This window comes from Lampetra planeri, chromosome 26 (genome assembly GCF_965212315.1).
Source record: "Lampetra planeri chromosome 26, kcLamPlan1.2.h2, whole genome shotgun sequence".
NCBI lineage: Eukaryota > Metazoa > Chordata > Hyperoartia > Petromyzontiformes > Petromyzontidae > Lampetra > Lampetra planeri.
In genome coordinates, this window is record NC_136132.1 from 1,084,449 (window position 1) to 1,106,757 (window position 22,309).

Sequence of the window (22,309 nt, forward strand, 5' to 3'; positions counted from 1 at the left end):
ATGCCCGACTGTGAGGACGGGCACAAGCCGGCGTGAGTAGGTTAAACTTTGAGTTTTATAAGGGCACCACGGGGTGACCAGCCCCTCCCCACCCAGCCCCACCCCCCACCCAGCCCCTCCCCACCCAGCCCCTCCCCACCCAGCCCCACCCCTCCCACCCCCACCCAGCCCCACCCTCCCCACCCAGCCCCTCTCTACCCTCCCCTCCCCACCCAGCCCCTCCCCACCCAGCCCCTCCCCTTTCCACCCAGCCCCTCCCCACCCTCCCCTCCCCACCCAGCCCCTCCCTGCAAAATGAACAAAACATTACGATAAAGTTGTGTGGCCATCGGGGACTCTATTTAAGCTGGCCAAATAGATCTCGGGTTTGCCCAGAAAAACTTGGAGAAACAAACCCGGGCAAAAACATTTTTCCTGACAGACACCCATCGGCTTCCACGCTGTTCATGGAATATTTTGAAAAGACAAACGCACGTTGCAACGTTTTACACAATCAAATGCATATGTATTTTCCCCAAATGTCTTTATTCTGCAGTTGACATATGTAATTCATTTCATGAGAACCGATGCCCGGGGAGAGGTGGCTGGGTGGCTAAGGGCTCAGGAGTGTTCAAAATCATCAATCCGTGGTTTAACCACCTGACTGAATTGCAACGATGCATTTAATTGCCGGGGTGGATGGGGCGAAGCGGTGAATCGTTCCACATTGGCTAATGACCGCTTCCCGCAATGCTTTGGCGTTACAGTTCGGCGAACGCTGAAATCGGGACTGTCGTCGGAAGAAAAAAGAGCATTGGGCATACAAGAGGCGCAAGGAGTGAAGGTTTGAGAGATTTGCACATTCGAACTCGCCGAGCAACCGAGCCGCATGCACCGTGCCCTCGAGGAGACCGCTGGCAGTCGTTGGGCGCACGAGAGAGGTGTGTGCCGGCATTCCAGCGCCGTGCCACCAGGACAACGCCGCCGTCGCAGCACCTGATCGAAGCGGCGTCCGCGTCGGTGCTCTTAGATGTAGCGCAGCCATCGTGCGAGCCAGCATTTGAATATTTGGTATTAAAAACAAACACCCCAGATGTTTTGTCGTCCAACATCTGAGTGGCATAATTAAAAATGAATCGAAGAATTGCACTCTTGAATTACCGTCAATATAACTCTTGTGCATACACGCGCGCAAGCACAAAGGAGCCTGACTAAACAGATGGAAGTATTTAAACGTTGCCTCTGTTACTGTTCAATGCGTGGCGCTTTGCTGTGGCCCATTCAAAATGACTGTGGAAACTATTACTTGTTTAAGTTACAAATGCGAAGAGATTATAAGCTACTTTATGAGCATAATAAAGATGTAAGGTGAAAAGGCATTGTGGGAAATTTAGTGATACACTGTGCAATTAGCATTGTTTCCTGTGATTGAATGGCAATAAGCTAAATAGCGTTTATGTGCCAATACTTTAGCGCAGCACAAATGCAGCAATTTATAAAGACACAAATGAAAGGTCAAGCGCTATTTATGTTGTCCGTTCCAGAGAGAACACTTTGTTTTATTTTCTATTAAATTCACACATTACAGTTCACCCAGAGATGGGTGTTCATTTTCAAATGCTAATTTTATAGCGGTGGTTACATCGTTTAAAGAACATCAGTTGCTTTTGTGATACAAGTGCACGTAATACTATCGTACTATTAATGCTCAGTTGTTTTCAGTACTGTGATTGGGAAGTAAATAAATTAACATTCTGGATAGAGGTGTGTGTCCGAGTACTTGAGTTAGTGCGCACGGAGAACTGCTAATCCTCAAGGGCACTTGGCAAGGTGAAGCTCTCTTGTAGTGTTTGTGAACTTTATCAAAGGCACCATTGTTACCAGGCATGTAACCAGGCATCAACATTTCATTCGTAAAAATGTATACTGATTGCTAATTATAAACGTATTGAAACGGCAATCACATTGATGATGTGCGCGAGTTGTAAGCAAATGTTGGCAAATGCAGTGGACAGATCTGTCAAAATGAGACAAAACGAAGAAACTACAGACGAGACAATACAATTGAGACAAAGGTAATTATTGAATTGAAGGCTGCGCCAACAGCAATGATTGACTTTCCATTGATTGTAATAATTGTCCCAGCTCTATGGGCGTAGGAGAAGGTATAGCGGAAGCAAGATAATATATCATGCAAATATTATCAGAGCATGTTTTTTGCTTGCATGTTCACCACAAGTACTGTATGTGGTTATTGCAGACTTGATTCCTTGCAAAAGGTTTCTATTTGGTGTTTGAACAATTTAACATTTGTTTGATTGCCAGAAAGGGTAAAACCTATTCTTATTTTCTCATACTTTGATACGTACAAAAAAAGGTCCCATTTAGCAGAAGTAAAGTTCACAGCGGCTGTGTTGATAAATGTGATGGCATAAAAAAAAATCTTGCGGCTCTCAGTGTTGCCTCTGTGCTCACGTGATGGATGGTACAATGGAAGCGAGTTTCGGCATCAAATCCAGACCGACAGTTACCAGCCCCGCCTCTTGGAGACAGTCGGAATACTAACGGCACTCGCTTTACCTTTGTTAAGTTTGAATTTAAAGAAGTGGCCTCGGGCCAGGGCACATCGCGCGAAGGAATTGATGGGACGACAGGAACAGCGATGATGATGATGAAGTGGCAGCCGAGCAATGGAGATGGAACGCCTCGGAGCGAACGCCCAACGCGGAGACGGAGCGACGAGATCGGCTCGCATGCACACGTGGTGGGCGGAGCGTCGCACCGCCGGACCGCGAGGGAATGGCCTTCATCCAGCAGTGGATCGATCCTAGCTGCTGGTGACGGATGACCAAGAGCGCACTATGGTCATCATCGGCGGCACGTGCGCGTGGCCAGGGGTCAAGAGAAGAGTGGTTGGTGGAGCTGTCTGTGTAAGCGCCTGGGCCTGCACACATTGCACCCTTCTCCATTACCCGAAGTGCCACGTCAACACCGGCTCCCGGTACTTTATGTGAAAAGGTAATGTCTGGAGGGCGACAGCCTTCGATGTTTTGTTTCGCTCTGCCCCTTCCTCTCGCGCGAGCACAATGTTGCGTGTTTTTAAATCGGGATAAACCACGTACATCCCGAGTGCATGTGGGGCATGCTTACATGGTGGGCAACATCTTTGCATGAGATCAGTCCCTCGACGCGATGCACGAGCCAAAAACACGGCGAGACAAGTTGTCTCCTTTTTGCAAGTGATGCCTAAAAAAGTTACGAATTGAAAGCGCTCTGGAACGCGACGTTTCATTCCCCTTGTCTTCAATAACGAGCCATTGTTACGGAGCGCTCGAGTGGTTCAGGGGTCAGAACAAATGAGCCAGCACTGCCGAGATCATGGATTAGAGAATATGCGCGGGCTGCTATCAATTCACAAAAAAAGTAGAGCGAGCTTTTCACTGACGGTTGCGACTCATTGACTGTACGCATAAAAAAAATTCGTCTTTTTTTTCCCCCCCCCCACTTTATTTGCCTACTTGCAGCTGAGAATTACTAGCATCGGTTTGACCGACTGCGTTGCGAGAAAACAATCGTTACAGTGGTGCAAGTGGGGCAAATGACATCCGCTGCGTATGGATAACAGGTCACTCGAGGGAGTGGTTCTGTGAAACACTTCCTTGCGCTCTCTCACCATCACAAGTGTCACGCAGCGGAGCTTGCGTGTTCCGGCACAACCTCTCTCTTAACATTTCTGCAATTGTTTAGGAAAGAGGGGATTTGTGTTCGCCATCATTGTCAACACGTGCCTGGAATCTTCTCCAGGTGGTCTACAGAGCCCGGAGGCACATTTCTTGTGCCATTGTTGCAAAGTCTCAGAAGTGTTAAAAAATAATTTGAAGCATCCTGTGTATAAGCAAAGCATTTGATCCGGTGGAAAAATGGGGGAGGGGAGGGAGGGAGGGGGACGCCATCATGGCCGCACGATGACCCTCTTGCTCTCGTGGGCGTCCCTGATGCGGTCGCTGTTGAAGACCACCGAGAGCAGAAAGGTTCCCGGTCGGCTGGGTGCCAACTCCGCCGCCACGGTGAGCGTCTCCCCAGGGCCGATCTCGGCAGCTCTGTTGAGAAGAAGACAACATCAGAGCTGTGGTTGTGTAGCACTCATCGGGGTTTTATTTATTTATTACAGCCATGCGATACAGCTGTCTGATGCGTTTTCGGGTTGTACAGCGCGTTGTGTGGCACTGTGTCCGACGTTTCGCTGCGCGTGTCGGGAGCCTCTTACGGAACGGATTTGAGCAGCTCCATTCACTTTCAACTCACAAGTGAGCAGTTCCATTAACTGAGCCTCGATGAGTGGGGAGAAAGAGTAAGCTGGTCAATTCAGGTCCTAAAGAAGCTACCAGCACGTGGAGCGAAACGTCAAGACATCACGATTCATAAACTACGTATAACATTAAAGTAGAGGACATCGTATTGATCAACATGCGGTCGAACCAAAAAATAAACCTCGGGAGAGCTGTACAACACAACCGTAAAAGCCTATGTGGCGGTTGAACTGTGTTGCATTAAAGCAGCTTTGCGATGCTGTATTATTCAGTATTGCAGCTTTGTGGATTTGAAAATAGGAGACGGATAAAAGGAATATCAAGACTCACGGCTCTGGGATTTTCTGCAGACTTGTGAGGCCTTCGCCGTCTATAGAGAAGACGGAGTGGATAAGCTTGGAAGGCAAAGGGTTTGTGAAGGAGATTCTGGCCTTTATCTTCCGATTTTGTCTCGGTTCGCCCACAATCTGCAAAAGAGAATGAAACAAACCCATTACACCGGTTTCAATCAGGAAATCTCCTCCAGCCTTTGTGCAGACAGCGCATGCATTGCTTACCAAGGGTCTCCTGCAGACTATGCACAAACGGTTACAGAGGAATGGGGGAATTCACCAAACACCGGTGAACAATATCTTAGAAAACAAACAAAAACACACCGTGCCGCTGATTAACATGTCGCTGAATTGAATACTTTGCGAGAGAGGATCTCTCAATGCTTTATTGACCTCAAAGAGCAGGTGGGGGAACCAACAACCGCACGCAAGTGTTGCATTTGCACTTCCAACAGCGGTAGCAATTCCGGCGACTTTCTGCTTTGGAGCAGCTTTTGCCTTTGATACAAAGGATCGCTCGCTCACTCGCTCGCTTCCAACAGCTGCCACATGCCAGGCTCCCCACGGTGGAGTGTGTGCCGACAAGGTGTCGCACAGTGCAGAGCCAGCCTGCCTGATGGATTCAAAGGCACGATTCTAAGCAATGGCTCTCTGTGTTCCAGTGCGCCGGGCAAACTTAGGCACCGCTACTGCATGTGTATATGTGTGTGCGTGTGTATGGTAGTGTGTGTGTGAGGCATGGGGAGCGGTAGTGTAGCGGTTAGTGTGCTGCACTATGAACATGGTGACCCGGGTTCGATTCCCGCTCACGGCCAACACTGGTGACGATTATCTGAACCGGTCCTGGGCCTCCCCTAGGTCGACTCGGCCTCAAATGACCTCCCCCATCTCCACTGTCACCAACCCACTCAGCAGTCTAACAAAGTAGGGCCAAGTATCCCTAATGGCTTACAAGGCAGGCTCACAGAAAGGGCTGTGTGGCTGTAGATGTACAAAGCGTCAAATGACAATTTTGACGACCTGAGAAGGTCAAAGGTCGAAGCCTACCGCTTTCAGGAGCTGGCAACAAAGGCCACCGTTGTTCACTACGCGACGGCGACATTACCACGGCGTTCGTGCCAGACTAGGTGCACTTCGACTTCCCGCCGCTTCCGCGGACGTCTGCGCGGGGTCAGGCCCTCACCGCCACGGTGATGCGGGGCCTCTTGAGCGTGATGTTCCTCTCCATGATGACGAGCTGCCCTGACGAGGGCTCCTCCAGCAGCGATGTCACACGCAGCAGGTTCTGGTCCGTCAGGTGCTCCCCGTAGTCCTTGTACTTCACACGCAGGGTTTCGCGTGCGGCTGCGAGGCGGCAACAGGGGCCGGCAGACGGGCTCAGGAGGCGTGCGGGCGCGGCACGTGAACGTCTCTGTCACGGGAGTCACGTGACCATACTTCTTCACCATGCTGCTCTCTGGTGTGGCTTGGTGAAGAGGGCCCAGAGACTGATGTAAGCCACAGCTGGGAGTTGCACTCGGGTGGCTGGGTTAATAGCGTGGTGCTCGAACCACTGCAACCCTTAACACTACCTTAGTCTATTTAGATAACTATTACAAAGCATCTTTCTGCACGTCATATCTTGACTGGGAAATGTATTTTAAGTAGTCTGTTCATTAATTTCAAATGTGACTATTGTGGGTCCTCTGCACATTGCATTGTTCAGATATTTCTGATCAATGCAATGATGTAACATCTGTGCTCTTACATATCTGTATACGGGATGTTTGTACGTGACTCCAAAAGTTAAACCACGAACAAGTGTTCACGTACAAACTCTTAATGTGCAATGACTCAGGACGAGGCGCTGGGATTTTTGGCTGGACTCTGATCCACAAAGAAGGAGTTTACTAAGAGCCTCGGTCTACTGAGAAACTGTGAAAGATGCACATTGACCAACGAAGGTGACAGCCCATAGCAGGTGAAATTACAACTTTCAGAAGGCTTTTAGCAATATCGTACAAAGACCATGTTTGCAAAGGTATCTGTGGCGAGAATGAAGGCAAGTGGTGAGAGCGGACTTTTATAAGTAATCAAGCGTGCGTGTGACGAGCACAAGCGGCGACAGGCGGGAGGATAAGCGGCAGAATGATCAAGAGGACGAGGCAGAGCTGGACATCAGCTGGGCAAGCGACATCAAAGAACAGAGCGAGGGGTGGACACGCCGGGGAAGAATAACTCCACAGGCAGCAGCGACGACAGGGGCAGACGAGCCCCGGCGGTTACGGCGAACGACGCAGAAAAAGAGGAGAATGTGAGCATGACAAAAGATTATGATGAAGCTGTAGCAGAAGAATTAAAATAATAAGAAGAATGTGAAGCAAATGAAGATGAAGAAAAACCAACGTGATGAAGAAGTTGAAAAATAAGGAGAAAAATGTGGAGCAGAAAAAAGACCGCGAGATGGAGTTGACAAAGAAGGGTCGCTGGAGGCGACGACTCACTCTGTCCGGCCGGCACGGTGACGCTGCAGGAGCGCGCGCCGCACTCGGCTCCGCACTGTCCCGTGTAGGTGAGCGCCGCGGCGGCCGAGGTGAGCGTGAGCGTGAGGTCGCGCCCCGAGCGGTTGCGCACCACCGTGTGCGCGTCCACGTTGCTGCCCACGAAGGCCGAGGCGCTGAGCTTGATGAGCGCCTCGAGGTCGCGCAGCACCACGGCAGCGTCGCGCGCCCCGCGCCCCGCACGCTCGAACGCCTCGCGCTCCTCCGCCGAGCCTGCGCGTCACCGCCGCCGCCACGCCGCCGAGGAGAAGACGCGCAGCGTGAGCGCGGCCTCGTGCCCAGTTACCGGATTCGCCACATTTCACGGCGCACATTTTGATTCCTCCTCTCCACCTGCCCCTCCCCCTCTGTATTGCAAAGCAAATGTTTGGAGGGATAATTTATAATCCTGCTGGGGTAGGTGTGTGCGTGTCTGTGTGTGCAACACCGGTGACGATTATCGGAACTGGTCCTGGGCCTCTCCTAGGTCGACTCAGCCTCAAGTGAGTACCTAGAGCGGTGTATAAATATCACCACAAGGGAGACAAAGGCGGCCCGGTGTGGTACTGCCCACCCACCCCCTCGTGAGCCGTGCCAGCCTCCATAAGTAACTCGCTAACAGCATTTGCCCCAACAATCGTTTAAGGCTATAGGGGGATGTTTGTCTTTGTGTGTGAACAGATTTGTATAACTTCGTGTTTCAGCCCCTCTTGATTAAACCGGGTCCTCGAGTACAGCCAGTTGATTGACTCGGCCTGGTCACCAATCTTTCTATCTTTCGTATGACCTATAACTACACTCTAAAAAATACCACGTTTAATTCGGTTCTGTACTTTAATTTGGCTGAAGTCTGTCTGAGAATTCAAAATATTGGTTTAACTTCTCAGGCGACGAGCATTGGTCTCAGTCGAAGAGCGGTTGGAAAGCAGTGTGTTGACCCCAGGTCATTTGAAGGGATCTCAGAGGTAGCTCTGTGATATCTGCTTCCCGGGGCCGTTCTCTTAACGTGAAGGGTCCAAACAGATGGTCACGTCTCATGACGCAACATCGATAGATAAATCGGGATAAAACTTCGGTAAAACTTCTTCGTAATAGAAAAGAAAAAAACATCGGCGCCCGTCGTGATTGAGCAAGCGTGCGGCTGACCCTCGGGGTGCTTGTAGAGGTGCGTGATGTCTTCCCGCTCGTCCGAGCCCACATGCTTGGTGCTGATGTTTTGCCCCACAAAGCCCGTGAAGCAGTTCGCGCGCCGCTTCTCTCCGCCGGCCGTCACCACCCAGTTCACGACGTCGGCGTTGACCTCGGCGAACACGAACGCCGCCTCGTAGGGGTGCCTCACCTCCCCGTCCCTCACCGCCACCACGGGGGCCGGCCCCACGCAGAACACGCCTGCGCCACGCCACACGCACACGTGCCACCGGATCGTCGTTATCATCATTGAGCAGCAGCAGCAGCCATGAGCATTCCACTGCTGGATGAAGGTCTCCCCATCTCTCATGGCCCAGTGATGCACCGATCCGTTTAGCCACCTGCACGCCTTCACAAGAGCGATCCGCTCCTCCGGCTGCCAAACGGACGGAAGTCTTAACCACTGGCTGTCATTCCGTCCCGTGACCTGCTCTGTCCAAGCACCACTTACTCTTCATGGAATGACATACAATTGGGAACGTGGCCTCGACGTGTTTCATGATCGCTCCTCTTCGCCGCAAGTATTTGCAATCGTCTTTATCTTTTTCTGACTTCATTTAATACATCCTTAAACTGCGTCACTGCGGCCTGGGCTGATCGTCTTAACTGGCACTTTACAGGGGACGGGGGAACAAAAACCGCACATCGCAGGCACAGCGAAGTGGTGGGAGGCCACGGGTCACCAGCTCGCCACACGGCCAGGCTCCGCTATCACGGCTGCAACGATAAGTACCGCAGGGGGTCGTGACAACAAGATGAGCTGCGAGTGCATTGGTGAAAGCTGGCCGTTGGCTTACGAGGCATGGCCAAAGTCTAGCGAGTAACGTGCTGTGCGGGGGAGGTGGGGGTTTGGTCGTGTCGACCAGATGAAGGGCCCCCCCCCCCCCCCCGGCGCTCACCGTTGCTGCGCTCCTGCGGTGTGGGGTCGATCACCTGCCAGCCGTCGTTCCCCGGCGGGAGGTCGGGCCGCGCCATCCAACTCTCCACCCAGCAGTGGAAGTTCCTGGGGACGAGGAAACGCGCCCCACACCACAAACGATGGCGTCGGCTCGACTGTAGTGGAGTAACAAAAGGACTCTACAGGAATTACCGTATGAAGTTACATTATTCTAACTGTGTCTATCAATGCCCCCCCTTCCGTAATTATCCATCATCGCACAATAAAGGTTTGTGGGTTAGATCACCACCTCCCGACACAACCATTTAGTAAGGTTTGTCAAGTAAACACAATGTGCCGATTAGCTATTACTGAGGACACTGGTGTGATGGCGAGTACACATTTACAAGTGAGAACGACGTTTTGCTCCTTCGCTCGCTCCTTTGGGGCTTTACTCGCCATCTCTCCGCTGAAGTAGTAACTGACTGACACATTTTGTTCACATGACAAGCCTTACTGATTGTTGGGTGTATGTGTGTATGTTGAACTTCTTTCGCACCGTACGTAGCCAACTGTGCTAATCGGAGGTGGTGGTGAGTTAAAGACACGTTTCATTGCGATAAACACCGGTCATGACAGCCCACGTGTTAAATCCATCGTCACGTTCCACCCCTCGTCGCCAAGCCCAACCGCGTCGATCTCGGGCTTTTTCTTGCGGGATTTATGCTCCCCACCACATCCGTCCTTCTTGTCCTGTGACCGGTGCTACGTCGCGGGCTCGCGTTGAGTTGGAAACAAACACAAAAATCCATTGTCGCAGCAGCAGCGTAGAGAGGAAGGGGGGGGGGTGCTCACCACACCGAGTCGTTGCGCCCCTTCAGCACCTGCTGCAGGTCCTCCTCGCGGAAGAAGCGGTCGCAGGCGAGGTTGCCGTCCGTGTCGTGCGCCGACAGGTAGTTGGTCACGCAGCGGCTGGGGATTCCCAGAGCGCGCAGCACTGGGCGGAAGCCGGGCAGGGGGCACAAAGACAACGATGTGTGTACAATGTTCTTCTGCCGTGGGGGGCAGCAAGTGCGGTCTGCGAGCAGCTGCGAAGGTCGGCGTGAAGCGACAAGGAGGCCAGGAATGGGCAGCACCATTCCTGGCCGCCTCTTGTCTCTCCGGTGCTGATATTTACACGCTGCCCGAGTTTCTAATTTATGTCCGAGTCAACCTAGAGAAGGCCCAGGACCTGTTCAGATAGTTACCGCTGATGTTAGCCGTGGTCGGGAATTCAACTTTACGGTCGCAGCGCGCTAACCGTGACCAGACAGGGAAAACAAACGAGACAAAGACGAAAACAAAGTTCCCTTGTACAGCCTGTAACAGACTGTCGGGGCAAGTGCTGTTGGCGAGCAGCACCTCTGAAGGCCGGCACGGCACACGAGGGGGTGGGTGTCCAGCACCACTTTACACATTGCACCAGGTACTCATTTGAGGCTGAGTCGACCTAGAAGAGACCCAGGACCGGTTCAGATAATCGGCACTGGTGTTGGCCGTGAGCGGGTATCGAACTCGGGTCGCCGGGTTCGTGGTGGAGCGCGCTAACCGCTACAGTCCCACTCTCCACGACGCAGAGACACACGTGCACACACAGCGGACACAATATGCATCGAGCAAGTGCATTTATGTTACAAGACTGACCCTGCTGACGAGACCCTGGAGGTCGAAACCAGTGCAGGATTTGCTGCCTTAAACAAATACTCCTGGATAATGTTGGTCTGAAAAGTCAATAGACGGATTGGAGGGTGGTTGCTTTGCTCTCTCCGTGAGATGCCCGTACCTGTCTGTACGTTAATAGGACACTGATTCGCTGGGCTTATTCTAAGGAACCTTTTCCCTGGAAATAATTTATTGCCGAGCGGTGTAAATTAATATACAGCATACATGAGTGGCACTCTAAAGTTGTACTGACTGATGTAGTTCCTTTTTTTACGACGTAAATTGTATGATATATTATCACTTACATCATTTGTGTAACTGCCACCTATTGAATTATGACTCCCTGCTATAAAATGTAGAATAAGTACTTGGTAATATATTGCTGTCAAATGGAATATCATCATCTTCATTTTCCGCAGCAGCTCTATTGAAAAGATTCTTGAACCTCGGAAATTCGATGGCACATTTATATTTCGATGTATTCTACAAAATGTTCTCCCAAGTTTAATGGGGAGGTTGTAAATGAATGACTGAAAAAAATGCGGTAATTTCAGAGCAGTGCTTTCATGCGTGAATACAACACGTTTCAATTAACGTATACTGCCTCTTTTTACCCAAAGCACACTTCTCCACTCACCCTTTAATCGAGAAGCATTCACCCCATTGCAGTGAAAGAAATGCGTTTTATTTCTCGTCGTTTAGATTTTGTCAAATTGAGAAAAAAAACTTTAGTTTTTTTTTATCCATCTATTCATTGATGGCTGGGCTGAGACTGTAAACTCACTACACTTGAGAACCCGTTCTAATCACAAGTGGCTGAAACCTGGAAGCCTCAAATCCAGGATTTCCCCAATGCTCTGACCAGGCGTCTGCAACCTCTGGCCCGCCATGTGGTTTTGAGCGACACGAACGGCGAGCAACTCGACGGGCTGTTCACCGCAAAGCCCGCTGCTCGTGACGCCACGCGGAGAGCTACGAGATTCTCGACGTGGCCCACGCTCAAAAAGTAGTCGTAGAGCCGTGCGTTAGTCCACGGGCGTGCGTCCCGAACGTTACCGGTGCAGGCGGCAGCAGCGAAGACCCAGCACTGGCCGTATCGGACCGGCTCGAAGCCGCTGTCGCTCCACTGCCGGAGGATGTTCGCGCTGCCGGTCCAGTGCATGGGGTTTGTGCCGTCCGTGTAGTGCTCGTTCCACCGCCCGTTGAGCACCCCCCGGTCGTCGTTGGAGTTTATCTGCGTGGGGAGGGCGTGCACGACGGACGGATCAGACGCTCCGTGTGAATCCGTGTGGTAAACGTGAACAGTGGTTCGTGCACTGAGCTACGAACCGTGCGACTTGAGTTCAATTCCTCCCTAAAACTCTGCATCAGTGAGAAGTGGCACGTGTGCCTTGCCCTGGGCCTCCACGAGGTTGATTCAGCCTTAACCGAGTACCTGGTGCAATATTTAAATAAATACAAGGGATGTCTGTATTTTGTGTTAACTGCCACTCCACTTAATATGCTCGGTCTTGTGGGAAAAACTGTGCCGCGGTTACTGAAAACTCAATTCTTGAGAACTCCTTGTTGTGTTTAGTTTGTTATCCTTCCTCGCACCTCTGATTAGCATGGTCGGCTACGTACAGTGCGAAAGAAGTTCAACATACATACACACATACTGGCCAGTTCACAAAGTTAAGTTGAGCACAACGTTAGTTCTTTCAGTTGGATTCCATTGCAATTCATGAAAAGCAGCACCGCTGACCGTCGCGTACCATGGCCGACACGACACGGCTCACGTGGATGGGGTCTGCCCGTCTCGGCACGTCCTTCTCCAGGTCGTCCAGTGCCGAGTTGCTGTTGTCCATAATCTGGAAGCAGATTTCTACCACCCGATCTGCAAACTGTCGACATAACGAGAGGCGCCACAGGTGAAGCCAAGGTGGAGACGAATCTTGCCGGGAGCGAGCAAGAGAACGCAACGCAGCACGACGGGCGGAATGCGAGTCGAGGATTGGTGCGGGAGCTGCTGCAAACGGTGACCTGCGAGAAGTCCCACGGGATGGAGTAGATGTAGTCGTTGGAGCCCATGTAGACGAGCCCCTTCTCGTTGAGGACGTATTCATTCACGCCGATCTCATCCTCCATGTAGACGGCGTCCCCTGCCAAAACGGATTCGTCGTTAACGAATCGTTCCCCAAAACGTCTCCGAAGTGGCCCCCCGCCTAAGAGTCCGTTTTGCTACTCGGCGAGGCGTTCGTGGGCGACATGCATCGCCGAGTTCAAACCCTGCGTGGGCCACACCACATTGCAACGTCTGTATTTTGGTTTGCGTTCTTTAAACACACACATCGCACCGCCTACTGTTTACGTAAAATCAAGGCTTTGTTCAAGCAATCGAGATTTAACCGTGCTGCACCGGCGCTCTTGCAAATTGGGTCTGCTTCCCAGTGGCCATAAACATGTAGAGCATAACCGCTCGCCAAATGTGGACACGAATCTTCTACGCTGGAGCCGGTGACGATGTTTGGGGGTCGTACCGGGACACCACGGGTTGAACACCATCCAGACCTTGCCCACGGTGAAGCCTGTGATCTGCAGGGGCTCCACGCCGACGATGAGCTCCAGGCTGAGGAGGTACTCCCCCACGATGGCGTCCGCGGGACTCCTCACGGACAGACGCAGCCGTCCGCCGGCCGGATGGCCCCCCGCTTCGCCTCCGCCAATCGCGACCGCCGAGAGGTCGAGAGACAGCGATTGTCGTTCCTCCCACGCCGTGGTGCCGGGCTCGGGGACTTCTATCGCTGCTTCCTCCTCCTCCTCCGCCGCCAGCGGCTCCACGTCAAGGCTCCAGCCTCCGCCGTCCCCGTTGGCGGCGCCGTTCGAGCTGAGCAGGATCAGGGTCCTGTCACTCTCCTGTGGGTTTGGGCCTGCGGCACGCGAGGAGCGTTTGATATTAATGGTGAAAGTCTTTGCTTGCCATCCTCTAAAAGTGGCTCCAATACAGCAACCTGGAGTGGAGGCCCATCTGCCAGCAGCGGCCTGTGCAAGCAATTGCAGGGCTGCACCGTTGGCTTTATTTACTAGGTTTGGAAGAATTCGCCCACTTTCCAGGGCTTTGAGGTCATTCACTTAGAGTTGTGATTCGATTTTAAATATATTTTTTTGCCTTTGCCTTGTTTTTCTAATTCCATTTGTATGTTTTCCCCGTTTTGTGTCTCATTGTTCCATGCTCCACTCGTTAACTTCAACCTAAATGCAGACATGATGCGATATGAATTAACGATGTCCATTTCACAAAGATGACCGGTATTAGTTGCGTTTAAGGTAACACAAAAACACGCCACGGGGGGAGCCAAGGTGAGCAGGCTTCCGTCTCCCACCCGAGACCCAACCATCGCACCACATGGATTTGGCACTCCTCCTCGAAGACACTGACGTAACCATCATTTGCTAAGAACAACAACAGGCCTATGCACACATATCCTCCATGAATTGGAAAATTAAAGACAAGCCACAGTGTCATTGTGGCCATGCATCCCAAACGAGAGACCAGATAGTAAACGACACGATCTCTAACTTGAAGCCCTCTCGTGGCTGGCAGACCTCCACATTACCATTTAGCTCCTGAACATATTGCAATACGCAATAATAGAACCAAACACAATGCAATGCATGTATCGTGAGTGTCGGAGGTCATATTAAACAATTAATTGAGGCATTTATACATGCATTTTCATTATCCATGAAATTTTAAGTTTGAATTTTTTTTTTATAATCCTCCGTCGGTTAACTTCTTTTGGGTACTGGATATTTTTTTTTTTCTCATGGGGAGCAAAACTTTCCACTGTCCCTAAAATGTCCACTCGTACAAGAGAACCCTTGGCAGAGAGGTCTGAAACCTACTTTCTCTACTGCCTCCTACAAACACCCCATTGCTCGGCAAGTCAGTGGATCGTGCCCTCCATGACTCCACCAACCCTGCCTGCCTGTGTCGCTGGATTGAAGGCGTGCATCACTGCTTCCACACCCACAGCAAGATGGGTTTCAAATGTCAAAATACATTTCATCTCCCCCACGTTTGCATCCGGATGTGAGCCCACCCTGTATTTAGATACTCGCTAAAAAAAGGCATAACTGCAAATGTCCAGCCAAATTAGGCATGCTCAATGGATTTATTGTCCCCTTGCTTTGCACGGCGTTGCGACCGTGGCATGTCAGCTCTGCCAGAAATGTTTACGAGTCACTCGCGCTGCGAGCTAGCGTCACAGTGAAGCCTTGTCTGCCATACGAGGACTGCTCCGTCACTCCGACAAATTTCCGCTGTTTGTCGACAAGTCGCTGTAACGGGTTGGGAGCGGCAGGGATTTGCCGCCGGTGTTGCAACATTCGCCATGAAACGGGAGCACCGCTTCAGGAAGAATGAGAGCGCGGTTTGAGAAACGTTGCGCAACGCGAGCTTGTGTGTGATTCGTGTTCCTTTAAATACAGCTTGCCTGTTTTTAGTCCCTGCATACCATCTCGGTCATAAAGTATTTATGCTCCCTACCCTTGGGTAAGATGTGAGTTGTGAGCTGCCTTTATTAACTCGACTTTCCAAACGCTAAGGGTTCCAGATGTTTGGCTCACAAACCGCCCGCCCACCTACCGATGGTGGCGAGATATTTTCCGTGGGAGCTGTTTATCTTGGCGTCACTCACACAATCCCTTCAAGTGTCCCGTGTACAGTGTGGCAATAAATCTTTCCATTCTGGCACTTGGCCCTATCTCCCTCAAGCAGTACGTGTCCTGAACAATGTAGGAGAGAGGTGAACCTCAATGTCCAGATTGACAAGTGTCCGTTTCCAATGACTCAAAAATTATGCTTGGGCAACAGTGATATAATTCTCAAGGCAGTGACAGCCCACAGTGGCTCCACTGTGCAGTGAATGCAGAAGGCTCACGTCGTGCAATCATTATCTTGTCTTTATAAGGAGCAGCCCTGCCGAGACAATGTGCCGGGTGGCGTATCTCCACATGGGGATTGGCAAATGCGCGACTCATTTCGAGTGGCGCGTGTCATGGTTGACTTGGCACCCGGTGCTGGGAACGAAATTGGGGCACGAGTCCGATGGCAGCACCCCTCTCGGTCACCTTGCGTCCGGCAGATATGTGGCCCACAAGCACTGGCCATTCACAAAGTTCGTTTTCATCTGTGCGTTGTTTGCGTGGGTGCAGGGGTACAGCGGCGCTGCGACACAAACCCGGTGACCTGAGTAAAATTTTCCGCTGTGGCTAACATCAGTGGCGAGATATATTTGAACCATTTCCGGGCATCGCCTAGGTCGCTTCAGCTTTCAAGGAGTACCTGGTGCGGTGTGGAAACACCGGCGCTGGAGAGGCAACGGGGGACGGGCGTGGTGCTGGCTACACTGATCCCTTTGTGTGCTCGCTCACGGCACTTTCCGCAGAGGTCTCAGTCGGCTACACAGGATTTGTGTTCCTGTCAACACCTTGATGACATTAACAGTGAGGGCACTACACAGGCCCAGAGGGAGCTCAGGTGAAACCGTTGAGCATGAGATGGCATGGGAAGGGGGCATAAGATAGCAGGGAAACATGTAAGTAAACACTCATGAATTGGCCAATAACACCTTAATACCGAGAGAACCACAGAGCTTGGTAAATGTTTGTCACGGCCCATCCGCGTGGCTGCCTTCCTGCTCATCTGCGGTCCCTCGCGCCTCCAAGTCGCTCTCTGTCTACGAGTAAGTGAATACTGTGTGCGGTACAAGTTGAAATTGCATTATCGACATGATGTGCTACGTGCCAGTTGTCGACAGGAAGGACTTGCTTCAGTCTGGGGGGGCACTGCTTTGTCGTGGGGGGCCAGACCCTGTCAGGGCCTCTTGTAGTTACTGGCCTAATTTAGTAATGACAGAAATATTAAAACATTAAGTGTTGTAGCTTTGTCAATTGAATGGAGTATGGATAAAGCTAATCACGTATCTATGTACATATGGGTATAAGCGAGTAAAAAGGACTACTTATATCGTAACCGTGTGTGGGGATAGTGAATTTAGTGATGGTAATAATGAATAAAGTATGGGTACGGTGAGCAAGGGATGTTATATAAATTGATAGATATCGTAAATAAAGTGTGTGTGTGTGTATAGCAGATAAACTGAGTAAATGAACGACTTATGGGATTAATGAATTAGTACGGATAAAGTGAATCAACCGGTAATTACGGTACAGTAAGTGTGGGTATAGTGGATTAAGTGGTAGGTAAATTAAATTAAGTGGTTGGTATATTAAATGATTTATGGGTATAATTAAACAAGTATGGGTATTGCAAAAGAAGTGTGGCTACAGTGAAGAGAGTGGCGGGCACAGTGAATGTAACGCCGGCTGGACTCTCATACCCAAGCGCAGGGACAGGCTCAGCTCATCGCGGTCGGGTTCAAAGCGATAGGAGTCGCCCAGGTGGACATCGATGATAAACGGACGACCCCGGCGGGCGAGCAGGGAGGAGCGACTCTTTGATGGCGAGCTCGCCAGGCCCCCGCCACCCCCTCCTGCCGACGCAAGACCAACTTCACGTGAATAAACAGATCATATATACACAACAACAACAATAACGACAACAACCGCCGTTCACCACTAAATGGCCACGATGCTTGTGCCATTCTAGGTGCACTTTGAGGCCATCAGGTGAAGAGGCGAAGGCCCGCTGGTAGGAGGTCACGGAACAGACCCAGCAGGTGCCATGGGTTGACTAACCAAGATGGCTGCCAGATGCACCGCCTATCCTCCCCGCTGTGGCAACTCTCTCGAGTCGCCCGCCGCGTCACTCGTCGTGAGCATTGCTCCTCTGCCCTCCAAACCCTGACCCCCGTACGGTCCTTTTGTCAATACACTGCTGGATGAGGGCATCCCCACGCAGTGTTGGACAGTGGAGTTGTTTGACCTTACTTCACCAAACTGGTCGGTGGGAGTTAGTGGGATATAAATTAGCCCAAAACTGATTTGTATATCGCCAACGATGTTAGCCATGGCCGGGAATGGAACTGGGGAAACTAGGTTAATTGCACATTGCACTAACCAATGCATCACCTTCCCAGCCCTTATTCATGCTAATATTGCATACATATACTGCACTTCAAATTAAAACGAAATTGTTTCGTATAAGGGAGGGCAAACTGTTGCCTTGGCAACAGTAAAATGGAGACGAATATTATGAATGCACAAAATCATTATGGAAGATGGAAATTGGCTACTTTAATGCTTGGCTCAGCCTTCAGATCACATAAACCCCCTTGTGGTTTGGCTTGCATGAAAAACAACTTTAATGGAACATTGAGGACAAAACATGGAAGGGGTTGAAATGATTCAGAGTGAATTCAATTAACAGTGGGAGGATGTTTCTTTTATCCTGACTTGAATTCTGTCGGACCCCATGGACTCTTATCGGCCTCTGAAAATAAACTCAATTGGGGAAGTTGGGGGAGGAATGTGGTGGCCACGCGCGTTCCATTGTTGCTGGTAATCAGCTCTTTGCAGGGACTCCAAGAGACGCCCCTCGCAGACTTTTTTTTCTATTATCGTCCACGCGTGCGTATGGGTGAGTGTGTGAGTGAGTGTGGGTGAATGTGTGGGTGAGTGTGTGGGTGAGTGTGGGTGAGCGTGGGAGAGAGGACTGTGGCGAGGTTTTTCATGCCCTTCACTTTGAACCCAGTGACCCCAATTTGATTGCCGAACGCGGCTAACATCAGTGGCGATGATCTCAACCGGGCCTGGGCCTCCCGTGGGATCGACCAAGCCTCAAATGAGCACCTGGTTCGCAGTGCGTGAACATCGGAGAGGGGCAGACAAAGGCGGTCGGGCGTGGTGCCGACTCCACCCACCCCTTGTGCGCTATCCCAGCCTCTTAGCGGGTGCCTTGTAATTCCACTCGCCCCAACAGTAGGGCTCACCGCACGGGCGGTGGGATCGGTGTGTTCGTGTGGTACTGAGTTCATGTGAAGCGCTCTCCCGACCTTGCAGCTTGCACAGCCAGCGATTCACTTGGTCGGCAGTGCAGTGGCCCAAGATGTGCGACTCCAGTAGCTCGGGGTGAGTCTCCAAGAAGTCGAGCACCGTCGACTCGCTGGGACTCGTGCGATGATGGCCTGTGCCTGGAGTGGATTAGAGGCGGACCAATGTCTGTATCAGAAACATACGTGGATATCTGTTTTAATAGGTTATCCTTGAAATAAGAAAAGACTGCTAGTCTCAATGGACCCATAATACAGGTTTGTTTTTGGGGGGTTAGATCGCATAGTAGCTAGTCTCAATGGGTTATAATAAATTCAACAGCCCTTGTGTCAATCCACTGCTGAAGGGCCCGTCGTGGTCACGTGGTTGTTTGACCAATGCCGGTTATTTGTGGGTTTCAGGGTGGCCCAAGGAGCGGTCCAGACATCACTCGTCATTCATGCTAGAACGTGGCCAGGAATTGAACCTCGGCTCGCCATGTTTATCGCACAGCGCACCAACCACTGTGCCACTGTTATACCTTAGAGACAATGGTTGTCTGTCTGTTTATACTGGAGGTGACCGCACCGCCCATATAGGTCTAACGCTCTTGTATATGGCAAAACAATACGCTGAGGATAATGAATGTTCACATTCCCGTGGATCATGCTGTTTCTAACATCCATTTAGAATCATTAATTAGCATATGCATTTATCTCCACCTGAAGAAGACTGCTTGTGTTGCGATCAAAACGTCGTGGATTTTTTGCTTTTAATTTTGATTTTTGTTTTCTATTTCCGTGACTTTACCGAAAGAACCAACAATATAGCATATGCCTGTGTAATATTTTATTTTTTACTTTACGTGAAAGCCATTTGTACGCAGTAAACCATGACTGCTGCAAACAATACAGTAATTAATTCCAATCTTTAACAAAAACGTGTTAAAATTGTATCACGCGTTTTCAATCTAATGGCTAAAATCTGTCTTGAAAGATTGAAAGATACTGTTTTTGTTTTTCACAGGGTCAGCGCTTGTAGTGGGACATTTCACAATGTTTGGTTTGGATCCCCATAGGATTCTGCGATTATGAGCAGCACATACTTTCCATTTCCCGTCACAGTATAACTTTGCCATGGTCAGACGTTGGTCAATACAGTAATGCAAACACTGTACAGCCCTGTGGAATCACTCTTTGTGTTTAAGCATGTCACATTTAAAGCATGTCATTGTATGACAGTATAATGAACGTAGCGATAGGCTGTTGTGCTTGGGACATAATGTGTGAGTACTTTTAAGAGTAATACACGGCGCTCCGTGAGTTCAAAGATTAAACAAATGAATGTGCACACGCTCAAACACCATTACATTTACAGAACAACATACGCACGTGCTCTCCATTAATCAAACCCCTGAAACGGAAAGCCACTCATTACACAGCACTGCTCCGCCTAACGGGCACCAAACAATGCACAAGTCTCACAGCGTATCCTCACGCGGTTGATAGATGCGTGAACCTTTTCCTACGATTTTAAACTCAATGTCACTGCACTACGGTGTCAAGGGTCACCGTCACCGTTATCTGTGCTGTGCGGCCATACTTCACCGCGCGCGGGCGGCTCTCTGCGTGAGTGTTGATACAGTCGCGGGCGCTGTGGTGAAATGCACGAAACCACCACCACCACCATTGCTCCACTCCACAAAGCTGCTGTCATGAACAACACTCGATCCACTGCTGGATGATGAACGTAGTTCTACAGCGTGGTCCAGATATCCCGTTACTCCCAATTGATTGACGCCTGAGATCTTTGTTTTACTTTGCATAGTGAATGAAATGGGGGGGGGGGGGGTGGTCACGCTACATCTGGACCACACCGTGCGTACAATAATCATGAAGAGTGTTGACCGCAGGCAACGGCCACTTACCTTCCATCGTCAGCGCTTGCAAACTTGAACTTTAGCGGGTTCGGTCTGCGACGTCCCCCCTCTCTCTCTCTCTCGCAACCTCTCGGAGTCGCAGGCAACTTGCGGCAGGCTCTTTATGTGCGACACACGCGGACTTGGGAGGGCGGAGGAGCAGAGCGAGGAGGGATTGGGGCGGGGTGCGGCGACTCCCAAACGCGAGTGACATCACCGCGAATGGGCCATGGCACATGGGTGCCGAGATCGCGGCTTCGCAGGAGGAAGAGAGTTTTGTTATTCGAGTGGGCGGTGCGCTGAGAATTTGATGGGTTCACACAGTCACTCCAAACTTTTGTTGAACTGGAGGTTTAGTAAAGTTGGGGGTTTTCCGGGGGGGGGGGGCGGGGGGGTTGTGGCTTATTCGGAGAGGAGAGGTCCCAAGAGACAGCAGCAGAGAGATGGCAGCAGCGATGCGATATTAAAGGTCCCGAGGCCACGACTGAACAGTAAATGAGGGAGGTATTAATAGTATTCAATTAGGAAGGTGTTATTATTACGCTTGAAACCCTCGAGTCGCATTGCTCGTTTCCTTCTCTTGGCAATGTTTTGCAGTCAGGCGGTGATGGTTTAACACACAGTCGGCTTTCACGACCAATATCGTGCATTATACAGTAGAACCTCGGAGATCGAACGCACCAGAACTCGAACAAATCGGTGTTCGAACGATATTTCCGAACATTTTTTGCCCCGGAAACCGAACGAAATTCGGAGGTCGAACGGCCAATCGCGACTTGAAAGAACCTGTACGGCTGAGACGCGCATGGGCAGCGTGCATGACGCTTGCCCAGACAAAGGTTTTACCACCTCCTCACCACCTCACCACCTTCCACTCAAGCCATCAACTCTCCTTACTACAGGTAAAGTGAAGTTCAATGTTCATTTATTTCATTTATTTCATATTTTTTCCATTTATTTATTTGTGTTTCTTGTCTTTTTGTATGCTTTTATGCATGTAATTACTGTAAACTTCGTGTAAAAATGCTTTATAATGAGAGATTCCTTGTGTCTGGAACCAATTAATGTCATTTACATTCATTCTTATGGGGAAAATTAATTCGGTGTTCGAACAAATCGGTGTTCGATTTGCCTTTTGGAACGAATTAAGTTCGATCTCCGGGGTACCATTGTACAGGGGTGTTTTGGGGGGTTAGATCGCGTAAATAGAAATGTTTTGTTAAACCCGCCAACACCCGACACAGCCAATTAGCAATGTTTGTAAGCAGAACATGCCAATTCGTTACTAGCACAGCGCACCGGTGTGTTGGAGAGCAAATCCACAACATTAGCAATAGTTTTTATAGGGTGATGGTTACTTTGCATATTCCGATTGACTAATGGTCGTGTAATTCTTCAAATTTGACCCTTTTGAGCCATGGCACAGTTGCCTCGTATTGCGAGCGACGCCATCGGCATCTTTAACGTGCCGAGGTGAAGCAGACGACGCATCCACTCTCGACCTTTCGTGG

At 50.5% G+C, this 22,309-nt stretch overlaps 2 protein-coding genes across 2 annotated transcripts in view; one reads left to right on the forward strand and one right to left on the reverse strand.

Moving 5' to 3' along the window:
* The window catches only part of LOC144727543 (FH1/FH2 domain-containing protein 3-like), a 62,811-nt gene extending 61,071 nt beyond the window's left edge, over positions 1-1,740 (forward strand). The window contains exon 24 of the mRNA XM_078606403.1: positions 747-1,740. Within this exon, the coding sequence (XP_078462529.1) occupies positions 747-829 (83 nt within the window). The 3' untranslated portion in view covers positions 830-1,740. The remainder of the gene's footprint in view (positions 1-746) is intronic.
* Positions 507-21,097, reverse strand: LOC144727547 (protein-glutamine gamma-glutamyltransferase 2-like). Its single transcript, XM_078606412.1, has 14 exons — positions 20,808-21,097; positions 18,904-19,041; positions 17,290-17,442; positions 13,426-13,815; positions 12,929-13,047; positions 12,661-12,789; positions 11,963-12,140; positions 10,061-10,202; positions 9,228-9,331; positions 8,287-8,529; positions 7,105-7,374; positions 5,805-5,965; positions 4,620-4,756; positions 507-4,079 (listed from the first exon to the last, which is right to left on the reverse strand). The coding sequence occupies exons 1-14, from the start codon at positions 20,812-20,814 to the stop codon at positions 3,932-3,934; spliced, it is 2,319 nt and encodes a 772-aa protein (XP_078462538.1). The 5' UTR covers positions 20,815-21,097; the 3' UTR covers positions 507-3,931.
* Between the last annotated feature and the right edge of the window lie 1,212 nt (positions 21,098-22,309).